Here is a 25,925-nt window from a genome sequence, read left to right on the forward strand (position 1 = left end):
CGGGACACGCCGGCCTCGTGCCTCGGTGCTTCCGGAGCGCCCCCAGCCCCGCCACCCAGCGCGACCCCCAGCGCTGCGGGAGTCTCCGCACCGCACCACCCGCTGAGCGTAAGTGTGAGGAGCTGGGGGGGCGCGGGGGAACGGCCGAGGGGCCGGGCTGTGCCGGCTGCGGGATGGAGGTACCGGAGGAGGAAAGTTTCCACGCGCTCCGAGCGGCGCGGAGCTCAGGGCATCGGGGAGCGGGGCGCAGCCGGAGGAGCGGGAGCCGCAGCCGGACTGGGGGGCGGCGGGGACAGGGTGTCCGTCGGGCCGCAGCTGCGGGGAGCAGGACGGGTGCAGGGACTCACAGCGGGGTTCTCTCTCCGCGGTGCCTGTGAAACTTCCTGCGTGGCCGCCGACGCGGTGAGGCGGCCGGAGCAAGGGGGTGGCAGCTGCTGTCCTGCGCCCGCTCAGGCGAGCAGCGCACCTGTGTGGCCGGCGGCGCCGCTCAGGGCCGGGGCTGCCCCCCCTCGCGGCACCTTCCACCGCCGGCCGCTCTCCCTCCCCGGCCGGGGCGCCTGGGGCCTCCTGACCGCCGGCCCCTGGCGGGAGGGCCTGCGCGCCGCCCGTCCCTCGGGGCCAGCTGAGCGCGGCCGCGGCCCCCGGCCTCCCGCCGGGTGTGACAGGCTCGTCTTCAGGTAGGGGCTGAAGTGTCATCGGATCCCGCACGGGATGTCGTGCTGGACGAAACTGAGGTGGAAAGTATAGCGGGTGCCCGAGGGCGGCGAGGATGCCAGGGCAGAAGTTCGCCTCTTGGCCGTGTCCCACCAGCGGTGCGAAGGTGTCCGGCGGCGCCGTGTCCCCAGTTTAACTCTCGGTCAAGGATGAGTCAAGTCGAGGATGAGATCGCCTCTCAAAAATCTGCCTCTCGTACTGACATCTAACCTAAGCACCACTTCGATGGGGCAGGCGACGGTAAAATGCATAGCGCCTAGGACAGCACGGCTAACTCCACTTTAGCGTGGAGTTGGAAACGACCGTAATTAGCTTCCCTTTTCTGGGTGCCGTTTGGGCTTTTGCTTTTGGTATTTTTGTTTCTTTGTTTTTAACCCGAAATGGGAATAGGAGTTACTTGCTTCAGACATTTGTGAGTGCCTGGCACAGCTAGGGGATCCCTGGAAAAGGAAGGTTCAGCAGCAGAAGCCCATGCTGACAGATCACAGCACCTAAGCTGAAGTTGGGAGAAAGGCCTATCTCAGAATAGCTCAAGCGGTCATTCAAGAAGTACATGAAAAAAAAATACATCACATTTGCTCCCCTGGTGATTTAGCTACTGTACCTGCACTGTCTGCTGTGTTCTGTTTGCTTCCTCACCTTTGAAAACTCAGGAAGTGTTGCTATTTGTGGAGCTGAACTTTGAAGGTTTTATTGTTGGGAAACCTGAGTTCGGGTGGCTGATAGGACAGCTCTGAAGACTTGACTTTATTTGAACTAACATCCATAAACGTTCATTACTTGTATTGAAAACAAAGGATTACTCAGCTGCTCTCTGGTGACTTTTCTATAGAATACTTTTGAGATACACTGTCTTGATAATCGCATGAGGAGCTGCTGCTTGTGTGAGAGGAATCACATCTGGATTTGATATTCCTGCCTGACCCAGAAGAGACTTATTTCAAACTAACTTTCCTCTTGTATTTTTAAGAATATTTTGTCTAGTATCAAAATACAAAAAAACTGAAGCTGACTTGAGTGGATTTTTTATATTTTTTCCCAAGCAGGCACATGCTTCCCTTCCCCCCACCCCGCACACCCTATTACTGCTGTGTCCTACACCTCAAGGAAGACTGGGGTTAAGGGCAAGGGGGAGAAAACAAAGATACTAACTGATGTCTCTCACTTCCCTGAGAAATGGAGAAAAATCTCCTAAGTAGCAGAGCTGCAAGTGAGCCCTTAGGTACTGTGAGGAGTTGACCCAGGCAACACATGTTTAAGCCAAAACCAAGAGTCTTCAGGTAAATAATTAGGTAAATGTGAGTGAGATTAGTCAGAGGCATAGAGATAATAGAGGTCGGAGTTACACAACCACCAAATTACTTATATTTCTAGATACTCAATGTGAAGAGAGTAAGGAGCTGATAAGTCAGCATAAAACCTATACCCACATGTTGCTGTATAGATGCTCTACTAGTCAGTTGTCACCTCATGCGCATTGTTAAACTCCAGCCATGAACCCCATAGCAATTATTAGTGTTACTGTGGTACTTGTCCACATAATTTGCTGTAACACATTCTCGCATTGGATAATATTAGATGTCTCATCCATGGTATGTAAATAAACAATGCAAAGTATGTAAGAGGAGAGAATATTTGAAATAACAGCTTTGAAGGAAAATGGATATTGAAGTTACTCTGTTGTATGACATCTAGACAAGATGTGCTTTTTCCCTGCCTCACATTGACAGCTATTTCATTTATTCACCTCTGTATTTGGGTGCTTCAAAATTAAAAACATTCTGTCCATGGAAAATCAGGTCCTAAGATGAAGTCTGAGTTAGCATGAAACAGGGATGTAGAAGGCTAAGCATGTGATGGGTTAGAAAAATATTCATGAGTGCACTGAGTAATGTTGGTCCTCAGCTACTGAGCAGTGCTGAACACAAAGTGAGACATGGTCTAGGAGCAGCCCCTAGCTTTACAGGTAACTCCTGCACTGGTCTGATCACCTTGGCTCTGTCTGTGAAGAAGATGCTCGCTGTCCAGCTGTGTGCTGCCTCTTTGATGTCATGAAGCTGTCGCTCTGTTTAGCTTCTGCATTCTGTACAACACAGTAATAAACCAGCTTGTCTCAGGGAAGGTTTCAGCTAATCATCATGACCAGTGGTGTCTAAAAATCTCCTGCTGCCCTATGTTAAGGGAGCCTGTTTGTAAATAGGGCAGGTCCCCTGCATAAGGACAGTGTTTTTATTCACACCCAATGAACAAACACCTCCACCCACTGTTGTTGTTTTAAAAGACTCCAGCTGCTCATGAATATAGGGTCAGGGAGGGCCGCCTAAATGTTTCTCTGTGCTTTCTCCCCAGCGCAGCCAGCAGAGCTGTTTCCTGTTCTTTGTTTCAAGGCTGGGGTTTGCGTCACACATTCCAAGTGGCATATGTGGTGCTCTTTCCTGTTTCAGGCTGTTTTCTGGCAGATCAGTAGCCTCGTTCAGGCCCCTTGTCACTGCCCCTCAACTCCCAATCCCCACCCAATGAGTTATCATGTCTCTACACACTCATGATTGCTTAAGATGCCTGCGTTATGTCATAACGAGGTTTCCAAGTTAACCTTTAACGCACACCCTGGACTCCAGTACAGTTATGGGGTGAACTAGAGAGCTTCGCTGAAAACTTCTACTCAAGTCCCCAGAAAGTTGTGAGCCAGTTCTCTGCTCTCACTTGCTCATCAGCTGATCTGGAATTGCTCCATTAAAGTCACAGAGTTACACTGATGTAAAAAGAGTATGAGAAGAGAATCCACATCCTTGTGTAGGCTCATACGTGTAAGAGTTTTGGCTCCTGACATTACCCAGCCTGAATGGCCCACCATAAGCACTTTGTATTTCCAGATCTCAAAAGGAATAGGTATTTTCTTCTTATACAAACTAGAAGATTTACTGTCTTCCAGATATAATACAGAAAATGAGGCACTGCTGGCTAACTTTTCTTTGGAATAAATAGGTATGGTTGTCCCACGTTTTGCATTTTTGAAGGCATAAAAATATTTTTTTTACTCCTGTTTTTATATTTGTCTTTTCCCGTGACCCTGTTGCAGGCAGACATAAACACTGAGAGGAAATTCAGGAAGAGAGCATAAATCTTTCTGTTGCTTTGGATCTGACAGAAGAAGAGCTAGAAGACCTAAGCCAAAGCTCACTGAAATCAAGAGAAAGATTTGAATTAGCTTCAGTGGGCTTGAATCTGGCCCTGAATGAAAATGCAAGATGGAGTGCTTATTCTTCTCTGTCACTTAGGGGCTGGGATATGCATGGTTTCTGTATACACAGAAATATTTCCACACTTTCATTTTGCCCATTTTTTTTATTTCAGTCATCCTTAAATGACTGAAATAAAAGATTACATTTTTAAAGTAATTTTTTTGTTCCTGCTGTTGCTTTTTTTGGATGCTAAAAGTTAGCTGTTTGTGATTATTGCAGGTATCTTTTAAGAAATATTTGAACTACATGCTTTAAACTTCCTCTTTCTGGAGTTGCTTGTATGTGAAAAATAATTTTTACTGAATTATGTGCACATCCTTACATCAACTTGTTTTTTTGTCTATTCAGAAGTCCAGATAGCAAGAAGTATTTGGCCACACAGTTTTGGTAAGTTATTTATTGATTATTTTCATTTGTCACTCTCGGTTATTTTTACTTAGTTGTTTTTTTCTAATACCATGGATTAGTTTATCCATTAAAACCTGATTAAATATCTTAATTCCAGTACTGGTAATTTGCACAGGATTTCAGACATACTTAATATTTTTTTCTCCATGACAGAGGAAAAGTGTTGAATTTAACTGTCTTTAATATTGGAAACTGGTGTATAATAAATGCAGTGAATTTTGTGGTTCTCACCTTTTTGTAGCCTGAAGTTCTACAAAATCAGGGACTGTGATTAAAACTATAATAGTTTTGTAAACCAACTTTTTAATATTAATTAACACGGCTAACAGGAGGCCTTTTAGAGTTCTTTTATGCTGGCAGCATTGAAGCTTTGTGTTTTCATTCTGAGGCTAGCTGCTTCCAATCCAGAATATGAAGTTTGGCAGAGCTGGTTTTACAAGAGATTTAACCCTTCCCTCTTCAGCATTCACTTGATGCCTAGGCTTCCTTTGAGGGTTTTGTAGCCACAGTTGGTATCTCCCAGGGGAAGGAAGTGTAAGTGTAGATCAGCCAAATGGAAAGATAAAACTTTAACAGGTTTTTAATAGTAAACTAAGTCAGAATGGAAAGAAAAGAACCCACCAAACGTATGGTCTGCCTGTCATGCAGTCAGCATGTGTTACCAACAGACTAACTTGAGCCACAGAGGCATGACAGACTTTCCACTAAGCAGCTTTGAAGACTGCCTGATTTGTACCTACTACACCATCCAGCTCTTCTCCCTGTTTTTATTTATTCAACTTTTGTAGGTACATAGAAGGTACCTACATGTTGATCTAGGTACATCAACATTTGCCCTGTATTCAGACTCTCAGTCAAATTAATCCTTTAGGCTATTATTCATAAATGTGTACTTCCTTTATTTAGGATTATTTTTTTTTCCTTCTTCCCCATACTATCAGAAATATTAATTTTCTGTTTCATGGTTCATGATATAGCAGAACCCTTTACATGAGAGAACAGTATTTTCTGTCATTTTTCCCTCGTAATAAAAATATAGGGTTTATATTTATATTTTTAAATTACCTTCAAAATTAACTTCTTGAGAGAAGCACAACAAAAAAAGTTCAGTTTGGAAGGGAAAGATTATCATACCATTCTGCATACTTCACTTGTTTTAAAAAGTCTGATCTTTTATCCTTACTAGACTGTTTCTCCTTCTAAGAAGTAGCCTGAGACAGGAAACCAGACAGCAGTCTGTCGTGATAAGGGAGAATATTGTCTAATGGAGGTGCCTCGAGCTTTTCTTTCTCTCTCCCATAGGCTCAGTAAATGTAGAAGTGAAGGTTGAACAGGGTTTACATGGGCCCCATTTTTCCTTAACAGAGAAGACATTTTCTTAATGAGCACTACAAGAACATTTTTGCCCCAAGTTTTACATACAAGAAAGCCATTTCCAGGCACGTGGCTTCAAAGAACCTGCAACAGTATTGTAAATTTAATGGACATACTGATTAGTCTGCTCCACAGCTGATAAATTATTGTGTCAAAGCAGTTCTAGGTCAAGGTGAAGTCAGCAAAGTTACGATGCCCAAGTTGTGCAAAAAAGCCCAGATTTTTCAACCTGCTTGCAGTTCTGACAGGAAAAAGGCAAAAGATTTTCAAGTTAGTAAAAAGCAAAATAGCCTCAGACTGAATAACAGAATCCTATACAAATATGATTTTTCTTCATGCCTATCGAGTAAAACTTCCAGCAGCAGAATTTTGCCCATGTTAAAAGTTTCTTTTTACATGATATCCTGAGTTTTTCAACTGTTATTACCGTTTCCCAGTGGAAATCCAGCGAATAAACACAGAAGGCTGCCGATCAGTGAAACGGTTCCTTGATGTACTAGTTCTTCATGATTCTCCCACTGACTGGTTCTTCATAGGCTGGCTGCTGCGGTCCCTTGCCCCAGAAGTGTGTCTGGGCCTTTTCTCCTTCCCCTGCTCTTGTTTTGGCTGAGTCTGACTGCTGTGCTAAGCTGGAGAGTTTCTTTGCTGGCTGCTATTTTTGGGGCCCATTGCAGTTAAGCGCTTGCTTACTTCCCATTAAAGTTAATGAAACTTTAGAAACACTTTTATGCTGATTCAGGTCTTGATGAACAACTGGTACAGTAAGTGCGAACACAGCTTGTTACTAGCCCTGGAAAACACTTTTTGTGCCATTGCTCTCAAAAACTTAGTTTTTCTCAGTCAAACTCTCTTTCAAGTTTGCACTGAAGAAGACTTTTCACGTAGGTTCAGAAAACCTCCCCACCCTCTGGATTTCATCAGTGTAGAGTCTTCTGATGTTGTAATTCTCATTATCAGGGGAAGTTTGACTCCAGGTATTAGAGCTCCATAGTATTAGAGCATAGTATTAGAGCAACAGCCTAAGTCCCAAAGGTCTTGGACTGAAGAGCTTTGGCCACATGACTTACGTTGGCTGCTAGGTACCAACAGTGCTGTGAGAGCTGCCGTGTCTTTGCAGAAGGCACTCAAGCAGTGTTAATTTAGTAGATATCATTACATTATTCTGTAATTATACAAACAATAACAATCATACCTTGAAGCTTCTAGACAAAGCCTCACTGTACCACGAGGCAGCATTACTTGCTTCCCCCAGGCACAAAGACTGAGAAAGCAAGCCCCGTGCATGCTTTTGTGCAGAGTGAAGAGAGGCAGAATTTATGGTCACCACCCTGCTGTCCGCAACAAGAGTCAGGACACTGACTACTCTTCCAAGTACTTAATGAGAGCAAAAGCTCTATGTCAGAGGGAGGCTTTATAGTTGTTGGATGTGCACGGTCAAAACTAGTTCTTCACCCCATCCTTTCATAACAGGTTTACGGAGTTGGTGGACCTTTGAAGATAGATGTATGAAGCTGTCGGGAGTAGCTGCGGTGCGGTTGCGCTTCTCCAGCTGCTCTGCAGTGTAGATGTGTAGTCTGGCTCCATTCTTTAACCGCTTGCTTGTTTCATCCAGGGTAAATAATATGTACAAGTCCTTACTGTCAGAATACACCTTGAGTACCTTTAAGCTTTCATTTACTCTTAATTATGTCTCTGAAACAGTAAACCATAGCTGTTAGGAAGTTAATATCACGAACTCTTCAATCCTGGTAAGGCGATGAGCCTACCAGTGCTGAACTTTCCTTTTGGAAGGGATTCTTCCCTTGGATATTGGATCATAAAGGCAGAGTTTGTGTTTTTTCTGGCTGTCTTCACTGGACTTAGGAAAACAGTGAAGGACTCTGCCTGGACTTCACCTTGCACCTGTCCTTATTTGCATACAAAACCCAATTGCTTCATTTGTCTTTCTGAAGTACAGGGTGTGAGCAAAATTTTATCAAAAGCCATGTCCTGTTTGGACAAGTTGGGCTGACTTGGCAGAGATCCACAGGGTGGAGTGAATGGGAGGAGGCAAGAAAGTAAAACTGGGTGGCTTGTTAGCAGAAAAAGAGAGGGAGAGCAAAAAAAGAGAGGGTGGAATGTTTGCCTACCAGATTGTAGTTAATTATTTAGTTTCAGATTGCATGCATTTTAAATTCTTCTAACCCACATGAAAAAAGCCCTTTAATGCAGAACAGTTTATCTAATAACATGAAAGACAAAGGCCTTATTTTTTCATCTATTTAAAATGAATGTGGTGGTGTCCCCTCACTGTTTTTCCCAGGGTACCTCAGGAATGAGATTTGGTTATTTTGATTTTCCAGAAATTAGTTGTATTTACTAAACAATTTGTGGGCTTCCAAACAAGTACATTGTGAAATCAGTGTGTAAAGTAGAACCCAACTGTTTTTTCATTCCTCTCTAGTAGAAACAGATAAGACTGTTTACCTTCCGTGTTGCCCCCTTCTCAGATGTTTAGGAGAGAGAGCTGGGAGGTTTTGTGTTAGTAGGCATGATTTTACAAATAGCCTAGGAAAAACTACTGACAACTTAGTAGAATTAGCATGTTTTATTTGTGTGTGCATGGGGGTTGCATGTCGTTACTTGTGAGTGTGGTCCAAGCAATCAATTCGGAGCATTATTTTTAAATACAAAGAGAATTGTTTTGTGAGTTTGTTTGCAGCCTTCGGGAAGTGTATTTCTGAGCTAAACCTTAAATGCCAGACCCAAAGCTGGTTTATAGTGACTCTAGAGCAACTCCACTGGTTTCCACCAAATAAGAATCTGACCCTCTGCTCTGGACCAACATTGCATATTAATTATTTTTGCGTTCTTGAAAATTGGTTTCCAGTCTCTATCAATGGCGAAAAGAAATGCTTAAAAGTAACATGATAAAGAAGTGCTAGATTTCTGTACTATGATGCAGCGATAAAAGTTAACATTTTCTTTTGCTGTTCTTCAATGACTACACCTGAGAAAGACTGGGAATTACTTTTCACATTTCGTGCAGAACACTTTGTTATCTGTGTCAGTCTAACTCCTACACAGTAATTTAGAGCTCTCTCAGGAAACACTCAAATGTGTAGCATGACATTGAAATGTGTATCAACTGTCTTTCATACACTTGCTTTGGAGTAAAAGGTGAAACGGAGTAACTTAAGCTGAAGAAAATAAATCTTGAAACAGCAATGGCAAAAAGAATAGCCTGGAGCATGACTGCTTATGTAGAACAAACTCCTTCCTTCTTTTTCTTTCCTTCTCTTTCTTTCCTCTCTTCTCCTTTTTTTTTTTCCTCTGTTCTTTCACCTCTTCCTTCACTAAAGTACAGATTGGTATGTCACTTTATCTATGCACATACAAACTGAACATTGGAACTTTCTGGAAACCTGAAAGCAAGTGATTCCAAATTCTGAGAAGCTACGTTTTACTGTAAATGTTTTTATGTCTGAAAGGATAACTTCTTTCCTGTTTCCACAATGCATATATATATATATATGTAGGAACATGTGTGAAGTGTATTTCATGTGTAGATACGTGGATGTATTTCTGGGAAGACAGTCTTCTGAAACATTAGTTCAAGCTATGTGAAGCATTAAAAACCTGTAAAATCAACCGTTCAAAGAAACACAGTATAATCAATGACCTGCTCTCAAACAAAATATTAAATTAAAAATTTACAAAATTATCAAACTTTTAGCAAATAGTGCCATCTTATTCAGCTGCTTCTAAAATAAAACTGTGTTAACTTTAAGCTAGAAATTGCATTGAGTTGCTGGGTTTGTTTCACCTTTTTCTTTTTTTTTCGCAGTTTGGTTCTCTCAGGTCTTTGACCTTTGTAAAAAGAAGGAGGAGGATACTTTAATTTACTTGTGATACTTGTTTGTTTCCATTATTCAAAATGTACACTGTGGTAATATGTTTCCAAAAGTCTTTAAGCTTTATTCGTATACCTGCATAATTAATGATAGACTTGTAACAACTCGTGCCATCTTTCTCTGGCAGCTCTTAACAAATTCTTATCTACAAGTACACAGGGTTGTTAATTGTAAGATTGTTCATTAGTGCGGGCTTATTAGAATTGTTTTAATTTGAGCAGGTACATCGTGAAATTTTCATTTAAATTTCTGGAAGAGTTTTCCAGCCACAGCTACAGATCTGCTGTTGAGCCTGTAGCCTGCTTCCAGAGGGTGAAATTGGATGATGTGCTCTGGTTGTATTCGTTTCTTTCCAGTGCCATCTACTGGTCAAAATTGATTTGTGTATTTCTTATTTTTTTAAATAAGCTAGAATTGGGCAAGTGAGGTTGAACACAGTGTACAGAAAACAGTTAAAGCTGCACAGAATACAACCAGCTCTTTTGGAGAGCTTTTCTTTTGCACAGTGAGCACAAGTTGTTACTGAATTGTCAGTAAATCTGTTATCTCAGGGAAATAACTGATGTATTTTTTATGATAAGTCATTGCAGCATGTTGAATTTACCTCTCCAGTATGTTAGTCCTGGATTTTAATCTTTCTTTTGTGTTGATTTCAATGTCAATGTATGTGAAAGTTTCAGCTTCTCTATTTGAACTCTTATCCTTTCGAGAGTCAGTTCAGTTTGTTTATGTAAGATAGCTCTGAAGTTGTAATGCTGATGAGAAATGCCTAGTCTAGACTGTGCATTAGTCCTTACACACTGACACTAGTGAAAGTGATAATTCTGTGATCTTGGTATGCTGTCATGCACAATAAAAATACAAATTCACTTCCATTAAGGTGAGTGGATGTCCCCTTGTTTCAATAGCAGTTGAGAGAACAAACAACAGAAACACTTAAATGAAGCCCAGCCAAATATTTAAGATGCTATTTAGAGATGGGTAAATACATTCGTCTGACAATAGAGTACTTTCTCTACAGTTCAGAATTTGCCTAGGGGATTTCCTGTAGCTTTCTAACAGCTTGTCTTTCCCCTGCAGGCCAGGACATCAGAGGCATCAGAACAGGGAAATAAAAAAATGCTAATGTTTGACCCAGTCCCTATCAAACAAGAAGCCATGGAGCCTGTTTCAGTGGTAAGAGTTTTATAATACATTAGCTTTTGTAATGACTCCACAGTTTTTCCACCTTTAAATGAATCCTAAGACTTCTCTAAGCTTTGAGTTAGCTTAGGAAAGGCTGTGAAGCTGTATTTTTCTCTTAGGGCAGTGGAGTTCACATTCTAGGAAAACTTTCTCTGTAGTTTTTGAACGTATTGCCCCTAAATGACATACTTCATTACTTCTGCTGGTGTCCCCATACCCAGAGCAGAGGACATAACATCCAAGTTATCTCAGCCGTTGCAATGCAGATGTCATCTCTGTAGTTCATAGAGCTGATGGAGGTAGGTTGAAATGAAGTTACCAGACTTCACAGTGAAGTGGCAAGAGCCTATGTTTTTAATGTTACTCCTTTGAACTAAATGAACAGCTGCTCACTGTCCCCTTTTCTGTTTCTCTCTCGGTCTAGACAGCATGCCTGGGGCTAACTCTGTGTTCAGAACAGCAGAAAATTAATCCTGACCAAAAAAGGAATGGTTTTGGTTGTTTGGTGGTTTTGGTTTTTTGTTTTTTTGTTTTTTTTGTTTCGCTGGGCAGGATGGGTGCATTACCTACCGTGTGAACAGATGAGAGCCAGGGCAGTAGAGGAGGAATGGGGAAAAAAGGGGATGGGGGGACTTTTTAATTGGTTTAATTGTCTGTCAACTTGGTGTGTAGGGTCATCGTAGAGGAGTCTGACAGGAGGAGTAGCAGGAACGTGTAGCTGGGGTTGAGACAGTGGGAATTGTGATGATTTAGGCTGCCAGGGAAATAGAGCCTCAGGAAGCAGTTTTATGTGTACTTCACCTATTCAACTGCCAGCTGCTGCTGAAAAGCAAGGTTCAGGGTTTTTTTCCTCCTTTCCAGCTTTGTGTCTTCTTTGTATGACATGAAGCAATTGTGTGGCTGCAGAGTGATTTGGATCCTTTGGATCAGCTCATTTAGTGGTCAGAATTGCTAACCCACCAAAAATGCCCTTATTTTTCGGTCAGATCAGGAAGCTGATCTGACTTACTCTGTGCAGTCGCTCAATGCTGGAGCAAGGGGAGGACAAGGGAATGGGACCTCCCCTTTCAGCAGCCCCTGCAATAAGATCAGGTTAAGTGCAACATGAAACCACACCCCTAGAGAGGCTGATCAATTAAAAGGGTAAAGTGAGTGTGCATAAATAGAGTGCGTTAAACTCATGCTCTGGATGGCATCTTCCAGTGAAGAGTTTGCTTCCTGTTTTATTTAAAATGTGGAGTAATTGTCATCAATTTAAATGCATCTGTAAGCAGTCTGTTTTCTTCAGCGCTATTAATAACACTTTTTGAGAGTTAAGTATATGTGCATTTTAAAGTTACAGTATGGCTTTCATAGGGTTTATTTACTTGAGAGGCATGACAGAAAAATAACCAATCTATCACTAAGAGTGTGTGACAAATTACAGTATATGGGTCAAGGAAGAGCCTTAGTATTGGACAGTCTGTCACTTCAATCACAATTATTGCATAACTTGATTAAGATTAGTGGTGATTACCTACAATTATCTAAGGGTATCTAATGGTATCTATTAAAGGCAGAAAATGGGCCACTTTTACAACAGTGTCATTATGCTAACAACAGGAAATCATTAGAGAGACACTGCGGGCTGTCTTTTGTACAGTGTGCCTTCATCTCCCAAAGAAGGTTCTGTAGTGGCTTGGATAATGCACATGAGAGGCACAAGATCCTGCCCTTATACAGCTGTGTGCTTCTGCGAGATGGGACAGGGTTGATCCTTCCAACAGGCTGACTAGGAGAGGAGTGAGCAGTCTTCCCCAGACTGCAGATTAAGGAAGAGCTGTAGTGGGAAGAACAAGGGAACATTTCTGAGCCACGTGCACTGCAAGGCTTGTTCTATACCACATGCTTCTTGCAGAGGTGTAGTACCTTCCATGTATTGGACCTTTGGAGTCATCTTGCGTGTTCTTATAGCTCAGTGTCATCACTGTGACCAGCCACTGGGGGACTATTCAGAGCACTTTACCAAATCAGTATGCTTTCCTTTTTGTTATTGCATAATGAAAAAAAAGAAAAATCAGGAAAGGAGAAGCAGAAATTCCAGAGGAAAGGACATTTTTTGAGCAAGGTCCCCCTCATGGAGATTACCCTGGTTTCCCTTGGGCTGACAGCTTGTGTACACACACAGGCTGTTCAGCCCCAAGCCCTCGAGGTCCTGGCTTCCCCAGCACTTCTTGGCCTTGCAGCTTCCTTGGAGCCCTTGCCACCGCAACTTCCCAGCAGAAACTACTCTGGAGACACCTTTACAGGGAGGAATCATGGTGTGTAGAGAACATAGAAAAGCTAGCAGCCACTGTGTGTGTTAGTTTTCTTGACCTTTTCAGGAGGTGGAAGGTAGGAGAAACTGTTAGTGTGATGTTTTGGAGGTGCTGAGCATAGCATTCGTTTCTCTGCAGGCTGACATAACCCAGAAATCTAAAATCAAGATTTATTTGTATTGTATCTTTCATTCTGATAGTATCATTAGAAGCCAAACGAAAAAACTAAGCCCCTTGAGAATTATCCATTATTTTAGCTGAGCATACACTGTCCATAGATATAAAATCTGTCCTTAAAAAATCCTGATGATTGGGATGGGAGAAGGAAACAAATTATAGTTTTGACCCTACTGTATTTCAGGGCGTGTGTCTGAAAGGATTAACTATACTTCTCAGATGGCTGAAGCTCGCACCCACAGTATTTCATCATTCTGCCAACAGCTCATGCTATTTACTGAATTATCGAACACATCTTGTGATAGTTCTTAATGAACTAGTGACAGAGTCATCCGAGCCCTACCTAAATACTTGCTGCAAGGACTTTTTAAACATTTGGACTAAAACCAGTTGCCATTTAGTGAAAAGTTGGGTTTTGCTGTGTTACGGTTTCTCTTTGAATTGAAACAATCAGCCTTTCCCTGTGTTTCCATCAGTCCTGCAACTGTTTGTTTCACCTGTTTTTAAAGATAGCTGTGTGCTACATGACGAGTTGAGCTCTTAAGTAGTGTATTGGAATACAAATTTTATGTGGTGAGAATACTTTTTTGTGTATTAGCTACTGTTTGGATTACATACAGTTCATCCTTTTACATGATACTGATTCAGCAAATGGTGTAAGTAGGTAAGCATGTTCTTCACCTGTTTATGCTTTTCTAAGAGGCTGGCTAAATTTTAAAGGTAAATTCGTAGGGTTATGTAGTTTATAAAAGACTTTGTGAATTGCTTCAAAATCTGTTTGCCTGTACAACAGAGATGGTGTTTCACTGGGGCAGTATAATCTAATTTAGCAAATTATATCAGGTAAGTGCTTGATACTGTTTCCTTGTCGAAGCAGCAGCCTTCTAGGTGCTGAGACATGTGCTTGTGACATATGTGTCCAGTCATTATCATTGATAGATTGTCAAGAGAAAGAGCATGGTGATTCTCTCTTTTGGATTTATCGGTTTAATCGTGTGAGCCACATGGATATGACTCAAAAACATTAGAAGTTCCTTTGATTTATTTTCCAGTTTCTTTGTGACTTCAGTACTCTGGATTTTATTATGGACAAACAGCTAGGAAAGGTAAATTAATTGCTTTGTAAGACACAAAGGGGGAAAGTGATGATGGCAAACATAAAACAAGAGCTAGATGGAGACTGTAAAGGAATGTATGTTGAAACATAATCCTGCATTTTTATGGTGATCTACCACAGTGACATGCCATTCTGCACAGGGATGTTTAAGAAAGCAGAATTTACAGGGAAGAGGGAATTTATTGTGGTTTTTTTTTAAATCTTAAGTCAGACCAAACTCCTGCATACACTGTTAATTCCCACAGTAGAAATCCAAGGAAAATGCATGAGCTTAAATATTTTAGGCAAATAAAAGAACAACACTAAATTTTCGATTGTTCCACCAGAATACTTCATGTAAGTTCTAGGACAGGTGAGAAAAGATTGCTTCTGTGGGCTATGAAGTAACAGTCCTGCTTCCTGCAGTTGGTGGTATTTAGAAAACCAGAGATAGTTGGGCTTTTTTTTGGTTTGCAGTTGTTAATGCCTCCCTATTCACATGGAAGTGTGAAGCCTTCCTTATTTTCCCATCCTGTATGCCCAATGGGATACTTCCCTGGCAAAGAAAGGGAAAGTGATTTACCAAATTTGAAAACAGTCAACCTCATGGCAGTTGCTGTGTCCCAAGGGTCTAGAAACAGAACCTTTGCTATGCTAAAAAGATACAGGAAGCTCAGCTTCAGAACCAGGGCATAGATCTAAGTGTGACTTAACTCCAGACAAACAGGATTTCAACCACATTTCATTGCCAGTGAAGCAAAAGTTTTCCACCAAACAGTGTCTGACTGACAGCAGATAGTTGCCTTTTCATTGTTCTAGGATCCTTCTTAACTTTTTCACCCTTTTTCTTCCCAAAACAGATAATTTGTCACACTGCATTTTTCTATCGCAACTTTATCTGCAGTTCAGACAGAAACAGCAATTCAGATCACAGGAGGAGTTTAGGAAAATGATTTAGTTTCCCCAGACTGCCAGAAAAATTAGCTGCTGTTAAATCTGTGCCAAACATCTATGCAAAATAATGCAAGGCATATGGGGTAGAATACCGAGTCCCTAAAATACTCAAGTATGTCTTGCTTGTCTAAACATGCTTTACTTAACTGTTCTAGTTTACATTTGTCTGCACAACTTTTTAATAGTTTGATGTTTTTTCAACACATCTGGTGTTACTCGAAGACTTGAAGAGGATAACTGTGTAGAAAGGCTACAGCTTGGAGATGGTTCATTCTTTAATAGACCCATTGCCCAAATCCCTAAGATTTAAATTGCAAAGTCTTTTTCCTTTCTAGTATTCTTGCAATGGAAGAAATGTTTGTAGTCAGTAACCTTGTGATCGTTCCTGGCAAACTTGCAGCACTATAAATGCAGTGATGCTGAATGGTGAAACACTTAGAGTTTGTTGAAGCTGGGTAGACTTTGTATTAAAAACCAATAAATGACAATTTTAAAAGAAGTATTTAATATCTCCTAAGTGTTTAAACTTTGATCTTTTTGCTTATGCCTGTAACTTGATCAGATTTAGTAGATATTAAATACCGTTAAATATTAAACTCTTATCAATATTCAGTTGCCTTCATAACTTAGAATGCTAATAATTTCATTGCTTAGCTCAGCAGTGGTGGCAAATCTGTAGAACTTACTTTAGCCAGCACAGCTTGCAGTAATTACATTTTAATACAGTTTTGAGGAACCAGTTAAAAGATGAACATTGGTATAGATGGAATTTGTAAGATTAGTCAGAAAGAGACTAAATAAAGGTTTCAGAGGTTTTAATGTAATATTTACTGTTTCAAGATTAATCACCACTGTGTATGCTTCTTTACTTGAGCACTTTATGGAATAGGTGACTCAGCTTTGCTGTTCTACCATAGTGTTATGAATGCAGGAGGAAAACGTAGTATTTTCTAAACTCACTGTTTCAGACAGTAACTGAGAAGAAGAAAAATGCATTTGGGTCGTTTTGCAAAAATATTTTTAGTTAACATTGACATTTAAAATCAACTGACTGGCTCTCACAGGGAACGCAGTTGGGAAAGCAGGAAAATGTATTGCTACAGGTTTTCATCCCAGGAAAAAATAATTGAAATGTCATGGAAATGATTGTATAAAAAAATAATGGGTTTATACTTCTGATCTCTTTCACTTTTTACCATGTGAATTTTTCTTTAAACCCCCTCATCAGAGTCTTTTTGGTGCCAAAGAATTTAGCAGGTTTTTAACATTAGTGCGAAACTGCTGAGCCTTAATGTGAATTCTTACTTACCTGGGACCCAAAGACAGAATTTTGTTTCAAAAAATTTACAACCTGTAAAGTCTAAGAAACTGTGGATTGCATTTCCCATGGCTGTCTCCTGTGTTAGAACATCACATTGGTTTCCACTGTAAGTTACCTGTTACCAAACAACCCCAGTTTTCAGCTGAGTTTCAAATGCAAAACTGATCTGGATGGTTGTTTCATAACACTATACTCTGTCACGAATGGGAGTACTTTTTGGTTTGCAAAAATCACTGCCACTAAAATGTGGAGATTGTCACATAGGTCAGGATTAGCTTTCCGGTTTATATTGTAGAGAACTGATAGCTATCACTAACAAGAATATTCTTCAAGTACACCAAATGTTTGTCCTTGCAGTAGTTTTATAAAATCAGACTAGCTGGTTAGCTGCTTTATCCCTTTAAGAAGAAAAAAAAGGGGGGGCAGTGTTTAAAATTTACCTTTTGTACCCTTGGGTTTCTCACCTACTGCTTATGTAGTGCAGCTGTGTATTTTTCATTGCTTGTAGGGTTCAGATACAAAACTTCTTGCTTTAGTGATGATTGTTTACCAATTGAGCTGTTGATTGGGACCCATTACTTGCAATTCTAAGTCAAATTTAACTCCTGTCTTGCTTGACTTCATGATCGTTGGTATATAGTTATATGCTGACACAGCACCATGTATCTCCCTGGTCAGTTAAGTGGTGTGCAGCTTAGTATATAAAAACCAGTTTTTAAGGGAGAAAGAGTTGAGTAAGCCTTAAGGATTTGTTTTCATCATCTGTTCTACAGTGCTTCTGAAACAGTGAATCAGTACTTGAATAACTTCCCTTGTGTGAAATCTTAAGCTTTATTTAATTCACTTTTATTTAGAAAATGCATTGAAGTACTTCCTTGAAACTCTCTCATTTTGCTCAGTTTTATTAACTGCCGTTCTTTTTCAGCAGTAATTGTGTGTGTTGATTTATTATTTTCTTTCATTCTTTTTCCACTACTTCTGACAGTCATACCCATCCAATTACATGGACCAAATGAAGCCAAACAAGTACAGCGTCATCTATTCTACACCGGGTATGTTGCACAATAAATTTTACTCAAGCCCTGAAGGACTATCAAATGGAATCCAGATGGAGCCAGTAGACCTTACGGTGAACAAACGGAGCTCACCACCTTCAACTGGAAGTTCTCCTTCCCCTCTAAAATTCCAGAATGTGCATAGGAGAGCTTCACCTGGATTGACTCTGTCCTCACCCAGCTCACCTCTCAGTAAATTTACACCTTCACCCCCGGGAGTACAGCCTATTTCCATGCCAATAACCATCCCACCTGTAATGGCCGCTGCTCTTTCACGCCACGGACTGAGAAGCCCTGGAATACTCCCAGTTATACAGCCTGTTGTGGTCCAGCCAGTTCCTTTTATGTATGCTCCCCATCTTCAGCAGCCCATCATGGTGTCAACAGTTCTTGCAGATGAGATGGAAACTCCAAGTAGTATGCCAGGTTGGTGCTGTCAGAGTTTTCTTCTTGCACCATTTCATCCTGGGAAAATAACTGTATATCCAGGCAATGTTTGTGTGCTTTTCAGATTCTAGGAAATGAAACATAATTCCTGTTGTTCTAAAATGTACAGGCATAGAATTTACTGTATAAATATTTTATCAAACTTAATCAAAGTTGCATTCTGTTCTGATTTATACCTGCAAAAGCTGTTTATCTACTGAGATTTGGACTGATAAAAATGCTGGACTGATGAAAATGAATAGAATTGTTTTGAATTACAGTTCATCAGGAAATAGCCTAAAACTGGAAGATTTTGTACTTTAATATAAATTGTTGCACTAAACATCGAGGTGGGGGATTTCTTTGGTTTTAACTATCAATTTTTACATACATTATTTCTTCAATTTTCCACGGTTTTGTAATGTTCCCTGCCTTCTCCCACTCTCCCCCATACAGTGCCTGTCATTGAGTCTTATGAGAAGCCTATGCTGAAGAAGACAATCAAAGTAGAGCCAGGAAGTGAACCACAGAAGACTGACTTCTACCCTGAACAAATGTCACCTCCAATGATGACCTCGTTGTCTCCCCAGCAAGTAATGTTGCAAGAGTAAGTAACTAACAGTAGTCCCAACATCAGCAGAAGAATGAAAAGCGGTCCATTGCAGCAGTTAACAGTTTTGAGGAGCAGGAGCGGGTGTTGCTGTGCTTTAGAAAATGTGGTAAAATATAGAAAAACATCCTTTGCCCTCCACTGCCATTGTGAAATGTGATTTCAACTGTTTTTAACTCTCTTTAGCGATACAGGAGTTGTTACGTATTTATACATTGCAACCCCATAGATCTGCCATTTATATAATCTGTTTCTAATCTATATAATCAGTCCTACAGTTCATTGAAGGTAGGGCTCTCCATATGCCAGTGATACCTGTATATGTAAAACCAGCAGCAAACTCGAAAGAAGCTATAAAGACACTTCCTACTGATCTCTGTGTTGCCTGAAATACCTTTCTCTGAAAAGATTCTTGTGACTTTCTTTTCTTGGAGGACTTGTCTTTTAATAACTTTTGGCTGTGTGGTGGAAAGAACCCCCTCAGGCCTACAATTTCTCTATATATCCAGTGAAATTCCATGTTTACCTGAGGCCATTGTTCTGTGGGTGGCTTTTTTGGCAGCTCAAGTAGTTCCTGAAGCTTGCTTTCCTCCCAGCCACTTAGTTCCACCCCGGTACCAAGTCATTGTGCTGGTACAACTATTACTGGGGCCACTACATGAACTGGATCACAGATCTTTAGGCATTAGAACTGTTCTGTTTGCAGACGGCGGAGCAAGGGCTAGAAAGAAGTGAGGTCTGGGCAGAGACTGTATAACTGGAAATACAAAAAAATTCTCAGGAAATACGTGAGGAGCCATGGGCACCCTTCCTGTTTTCCTAGGGAAAATTCTGTCAACTTAACCAAAATCATGGGATCGCCCAGAGCCCACGTCATCCTTCCGCTGGCAGTGCTCTGGACAGGCATGTAGGCTGCTGGCATGGCTCTGGCAAGAGCTGAAGTTTGGAACTGAGCTGGGCTAATGGTACATGACCTAATACATGCCATAATCCATTTCTGCCCTTTCTTCCTGCTTACCATCATCCTCAGAGCAGTTGTAGGAGACCTCACTGCCTAGAGCGGGGAAAAAGGGCTCCAAGTCAGACTCCCAAAACCAGCGTGTGGTGTGGAGAAAGCATGGAACAACAGGCGGTCTTCTGCAGTTCTGTCACAAGTCAGCCAGGTCCTCCTGCTCATGACCATCCCAGATTAGAAGGCACACCATGACTCCAGGGCTAACTACGTTCTGTACAGCCATCTTGTGGGCACCCTTCCTTTGTTTCAGGTCTCTAATAACCAACTTAGATACAGCTTGTAGCATGCATGCTCTTTGCAATCCAGCTAGTGGCCAGCTGGCTTTTATAAACTGTATGCTGTTTATTTAAAAGTAACCTTACATGTTTTATTACACTAAACATAAAATAGTAAGCATCTGTGTTTACTAGAAGGTTACTTATCTTCTGTAATGGACCTGCCACACAAGGGAGTCAGAAACTAACTTCTGGTAGGTCAGGACTATCAGATGGTTCAGTTTGCTTCTGTTCTTTGTTACAGGCCTCTTTAACAAAACCAGTAAGTGCTGTTCCTTGCTGATACCACACCCTTCCAGGGCTGAGACTTCTGCAGGCTTGTCACCTGCATTAGTGACTTGAATTATTTCCCAGTGACTCCAGTTTCCACAGGAAACCCATCCGCTGAGCAAAGAACATAAAATTCGGTATAACATGTAGGTAGTGTTGAATAGTCCATGTTCCCAAAGCATCTCCTCTGCTTGCCCATGCAGAGCAGTAGGTTTATGGAGACCCTGTCCTGGGTAGTGGCTTAAATTGCTTTCTAGCTGTCCTGCAGAGCTGCAGTTCTTGCTGGTTCCTAAAGCCAGCTCGTTCAAGTTCATGTTCTGTATTCACAACAAGAAGTTTGTAAATAACAGGTTTTATCTTTCTATCATTAAAAGAAAAAGGCAGACAAATCACACAAGTTAGCAGGCGAGACACCTAGACCTTTATAAAATTTCCTGTTGTCTCACAGCTTCACCAGCCTCTCTGCATTTTGAGCTATGGTTTGGCAATGATTTTTTAGCATTTCTCATAGGTTGCAACTGCCCAAAGTGCACGAATGAGCTACAATAAAGGGACATAGGAAAACTTTCAGTCTCACTTTTAAGTGACTAATCTAGCTTTAGTGTTAGTTTTTGGCATAAACACACATATGTGTTTGTGTGTGTGTATATATGATGGTGGTGGCATTTTTGTGGGATTGCTGGACTTTCTAGTATGTCTGATAATAGAAGTAACTATGCAGTTATTTCTAAAATCAAACTTGAGGTAGTAATCTCTGACCAGATATCAGAAGCCTCATTAATACTGTATTTTCTTGCAAGTATTGAAGCCTAACTTAAGCTGACAACATAGTGTGGTCTGTTGATAAAGGAGGAGGAAATTTTAACATGATTTTTGGAAGATACTCTTATTGATTAAATAATGATACTTAAATGGTTAGACTTACGTGAATTTGTATGTGGTTGCGTAAGAGGGAATGAAAAAATTAGAGCTGTGCTTTTATTATTGGCACTTACTTCATTTACCTCTGATTTTTGACACTGCCTTATTATCCATTTTTTAGAGCTGCCATGCCCTGCCTGGTTGTTGATAACACTCTGTGTCTTGCCACCCTCCTTTTCTCTAAAGGGAAAAGGAGACAGAGACAAATCCTCAGCACTTTTTTTACACACTCTTAGATTGAAAACCATCACAAATCTTGTGCAGCCAGTATCCTCTTTCTCCCTTTCTCCAGATGTTACCATGTCCAAGACTAGCCTCTGCACGCAGGCATTTAAATCAGATCTGTTTGCTCTCTTGAGCCAGAGCTTCTTCAAAAAGACTAGTATGCAACAGTGTTAAAATGGAGTATTGCTTTAGAGAAGCATTTATTTGGAAGCTAAAAGCTTTCCTTTCTCATGTGAGAGTATGTACATCTGTGTCTAGCCTCACCGTCTGGGGTTTCCTGCCATTACAGTATTTTTAGCTAGATTTAGCATGCACTTGAAGAATGCATCACTCAACAGCCACAGAAACTCCGAAGGAAGAAGATTTGGCTCCCAGTTTGAAGCTTGTAACTCTAGTAAAAGAATTAATGACAGAATTTAACTTTACCCACATCAGTAATTCCCATCCTGCTGCGATGGAAAATAACAGATTTTTTTTTCTTGTTTAACCATGCACAGATTTTCTGTCTTTAGCACGTGCCCTTCATTTTGATGAGAGAAATGGGTATTCAGCGTTTCTGAAAATTAGGCCCTAAAGGAACTTGATTTAAGTAACTGATATAACCTAGTGCATTATATAGTTATAAAATGTAATTTGATCAGTAAAGAAATGTGAAATACAGCAACTGAGGAAAGATGGGAATTCTAGAAAGCTTATTTCTGTCACATGGAGGAGCTAGTTTTGCAACAAGGAATGGTAATACCTGCACATCATATACTAAGTTTCAATTAAAAGCTAACAAGTACATTAAAAGCGCTGATACAGATCTGCTGATGGTTAGAAAAATGCAGCTTTGTGAGGCTACAAGGTTTGTAATGCCACGTACCTTTTTGATGAACTTATTTATTTCCTTTTCTAACATTGACATGGAACAAAGAACCAAGGTCGTCCCTGGTTCTGTAGCAGGGGTGTTGTTCAAACCTGAATATCCACAACACCACCCACTGAGAAGCTGGATGGGTTTTCACGTGCGTGAATGTGTATAGTTCTGTCTCTTACAGGAGTCCATATGTAGTTGGTACATGTCTTACCTGCAGCGTACCTGTGGGCTTCAAATCAAAACCCAGTGTTTGTGAAGGTGGAGGGACAACTGCAGACATCCTGTGGGTGTGCCACTCAGGCTGAACTCTGCTTTTAGGAATTGACGTCAGTGGTACAGGGAGGCCGCACCCTCCTGCCAGCACCAAACAGGAAACTCTTAATTACTCTCTAAAGGAGTGGCTGGAACAATAAAGACTTGAGTTCTGCTTTGAAACCCTAAAGATACAATTTCTTTAATAATATGGAATAGCTGTTTCCAATTGCAAGCGAATTAGTTGCATTGGAAGGAAGAGGGAAAATTGTGAGCAAATACAAGAAAAGTGCACTGTGAACTCAGTTTGAGAAATTTGCCTTTGACTGAAAAACAGGAATTTGAATGGTTTTTTCCTTTATAAGGTTAAAAAAAAAGCTAGGGAGTAGTAAAAATGGCTACATCATGCCATAAAGTGAGTAAACATTTTGAAACATTGCTGCTAGAATACACAAAATTTGCTAAACCCTCTTGAATTTTTCGACATGCATGTAATGTTTTTCTTTCTGCCAAGAGACAGAGGGGTAGTGAATTGAGAGCTCTGTCATGACTCATCTGAGCTGAGGTTTGCTGTGCTGAATGTTTCTCATTTTTAACATGCAGTTTGCCTTTGCAGGAATCACCCTTCAGTTATAGTTCAGCCAGGGAAGAGACCTTTACCTGTGGAATCTCCAGATACACAGAGAAAACGTAGAATACATCGATGTGATTATGAAGGCTGCAACAAAGTCTACACTAAAAGCTCCCATCTGAAAGCTCACAGAAGAACCCATACAGGTTTGAGCATTGCTATGCTTTCCTTTCATCAAGTCTATTGTAAAATGGCGGACTACACTTTTAATTTGTGCTAATGGCCAGATGTAAATAGAACGACAGCAGTTGGATTTGGCATTGTTCTGAATGTAATTGTAGGCTGAGCAAAAGATGGAGGATGTAGCAGGAAAGATGTACAAGAAGAGACTGTAAAGGCAAAGCAGGATCATGGTGTGTGAGGGTATGCTTTACATTCACTGGCTCTTTGCTCATTTTTTGTCCAGTTGCTTGCAGATTGCTCAATCTGCACACCCTGAAAACACCCTGTAAACACCAAATCAGTTCAAATTGCAGTACCTCACCTCTTACATGACTGTTAAATTTGACCGAGACTTCCATGGGAGTAACCCATTTGTAAAAGTCCAGACCATGTGCCAAATACAAACACATCTGCTTCATGTGGGCATGCTAGCACCAGGTTCAACAGTGCTTCTTCTGCGTGAGTGTTCCAGTAAACACATCCCCATCTCTGTTCTCTGTAGAAATACTCATCTTGGCATTGCTGAATACATCAAAGTTTTTTACAGAGATACAGGACACTTCCAGGTAAAAGGGAGCCCCATTCATGTCTGTCTTACATCAAGACAGCCCTTTAGCTGTTGGGACAGCATGACGGTATTAAGAAGAAGGATCACGTATTACAAAGTAATGGCTGAGAGAGGGTGTAAGTTGAGCTACTTGGTATAGTGGTGCCAGTTAATTACACTACAGTAACTTTAAGAGGTCACAAGTTCTCTCTCTGCTGTGCTGAATGGTAGCACCAGTCCTTTCCCCCAACTAATCTAGAATATGGGGTCCTGGTTTTGAAAACACTTGAACAGATGCATAAACCTTCACACTTCTGGGCTTGGTGAGACAAACCAAGTGCTAATATGGCAAGGAGGGGAGCAGAGAGACAGTAAAAAAATAAGTTGTGGCAGGAAGCAATTTTTGATCTGTTGCTTTCAACTAGACAGTTCCTAGCACTGAGTGCTCTGCAGCCTGGTGCTGTTCGGAGGGCAGCGTTTTGAGTAAGCATTAAAGTACTTGCTGAAATTTGACAAGGCAAGAGGATAAACCTGTCAGATATTTAACTGCTGTGTTTGCGTCTTAAATCCCCACTTCTGTGTTTCTTTCTCCAGGTGAAAAACCATACAAATGCACTTGGGAGGGCTGCACGTGGAAGTTTGCCCGTTCTGATGAACTAACGCGGCATTTCCGCAAGCATACCGGCATCAAACCTTTTCAGTGCCCAGACTGTGACCGTAGCTTTTCACGTTCGGACCACCTTGCTCTCCACAGAAAACGCCACATGCTAGTCTGAATGTCTTCTGTCCCTGACTCCGCTCACACTTCTTTTTTTGTACACATGCATTTTATTTTGGATTCAGCTGGACTGAATCTCTGAGTTTATACCATTAAAAGCTTACCTATGGTCAGTAACAGATGTTATCTAACCCTTCTATGTTCTTGCCACGGGTCAGACCTAAAGAATGTGAACACTTTTTGTTTTCTTTCTTCTGGGGATGCTAAGCAAACCCTTTCTGCAGACAGTATGTTTAATGTATTCCATTGTGAATAAGGGAATTTGTAAACTTAAGAGCTTTTGTTGGTTTCTCCATATAATCAACCCAGCATATACTGATAAAGTAGTAAATGTTATTGAATATTCAAAATGCTAGTCCTTGCCAGAGACTTTTATTTATGTGCCCTGTAAGGAATACAATCATTTTATGCTCAACAATGCAATGAATAGACTCTCCCAGCCGTGTTGAGTTCTGCAATATGGTTGATGAAACAGTTCTAGAAAGAAACCCGATTTAGAAGTCCCCTCTGCCCAAACAGTGAACAGCATCGTAGAAATAAATCTAAGCAATGAAATTACTTTACAGACAGATTGAGTCATAGCATCATTTACCTCAGTGAAGAAGAAAAATTGACAGGAATTGCTCCATACATAATACTGTGCATCTAAACCAATGTCCTCTGTCCTCTGTATTATAGTGTAGTATATATCCTTGTTTTTGTTGCATCATGCCCTGGTTGATTTGTTAAATGAAGACCGTGTGTGACACTGTATGTCTGGTTTCTGTGCAAGTGTAAGGATGCAACACACGGTACTCTGCTATGATACGGCATTAAATGATACTCATAGAAACCTACCACACCTCATTTCAGGGATATAGACTATCCCTGTGCAATCACTCCCCTACATTTCCTCTAAATAATTTTTTCTCTTTGATGTACCTCAGAAAATAGCAATCATTGCATCCAAAGTGCTCTGAACTGTATTGTTGTGAGTGCCAGTTTAATACACTCGGTATGTAAAATTAGTAATCTACAATACTTTTATGAGAAGATGGCATCGCATATGAAGTGCTTCTGATGATAAACGGAATCGTGTATCTGCTTTGGATAAAAACATGCACCAAATCATCCATTTGATAACTCTGATTCGTGACTGGTAGTCTGTCAATGGTAGGTAGACAAAGCTTCCCTGTGGATATGTCTATTGCATTAAAATGCCACATCAGCAAATCTTAACTCCCAGGTCAGTTAGCAAA

General features: G+C 40.9%; 1 protein-coding gene across 1 annotated transcript; it reads left to right on the forward strand.

Moving 5' to 3' along the window:
- On the forward strand, positions 1-25,250 carry KLF3 (KLF transcription factor 3). The gene is made up of 7 exons (XM_061379784.1): positions 1-108; positions 4,305-4,343; positions 10,712-10,807; positions 17,647-18,142; positions 18,599-18,749; positions 23,186-23,346; positions 24,504-25,250. Exons 3-7 carry the CDS (start codon positions 10,751-10,753, stop codon positions 24,683-24,685), a joined length of 1,047 nt encoding a protein of 348 aa, XP_061235768.1. The 5' UTR covers positions 1-108; positions 4,305-4,343; positions 10,712-10,750; the 3' UTR covers positions 24,686-25,250.
- Positions 25,251-25,925: the final 675 nt, after the last annotated feature.

The sequence above is a fragment of the Neopsephotus bourkii genome, unplaced genomic scaffold, assembly GCF_033783945.1.
Source record: "Neopsephotus bourkii isolate Nb327-2 ecotype Australia unplaced genomic scaffold, CSIRO-AGI_Nbou_v1 NB_1780, whole genome shotgun sequence".
Taxonomy (NCBI): domain Eukaryota; kingdom Metazoa; phylum Chordata; class Aves; order Psittaciformes; family Psittacidae; genus Neopsephotus; species Neopsephotus bourkii.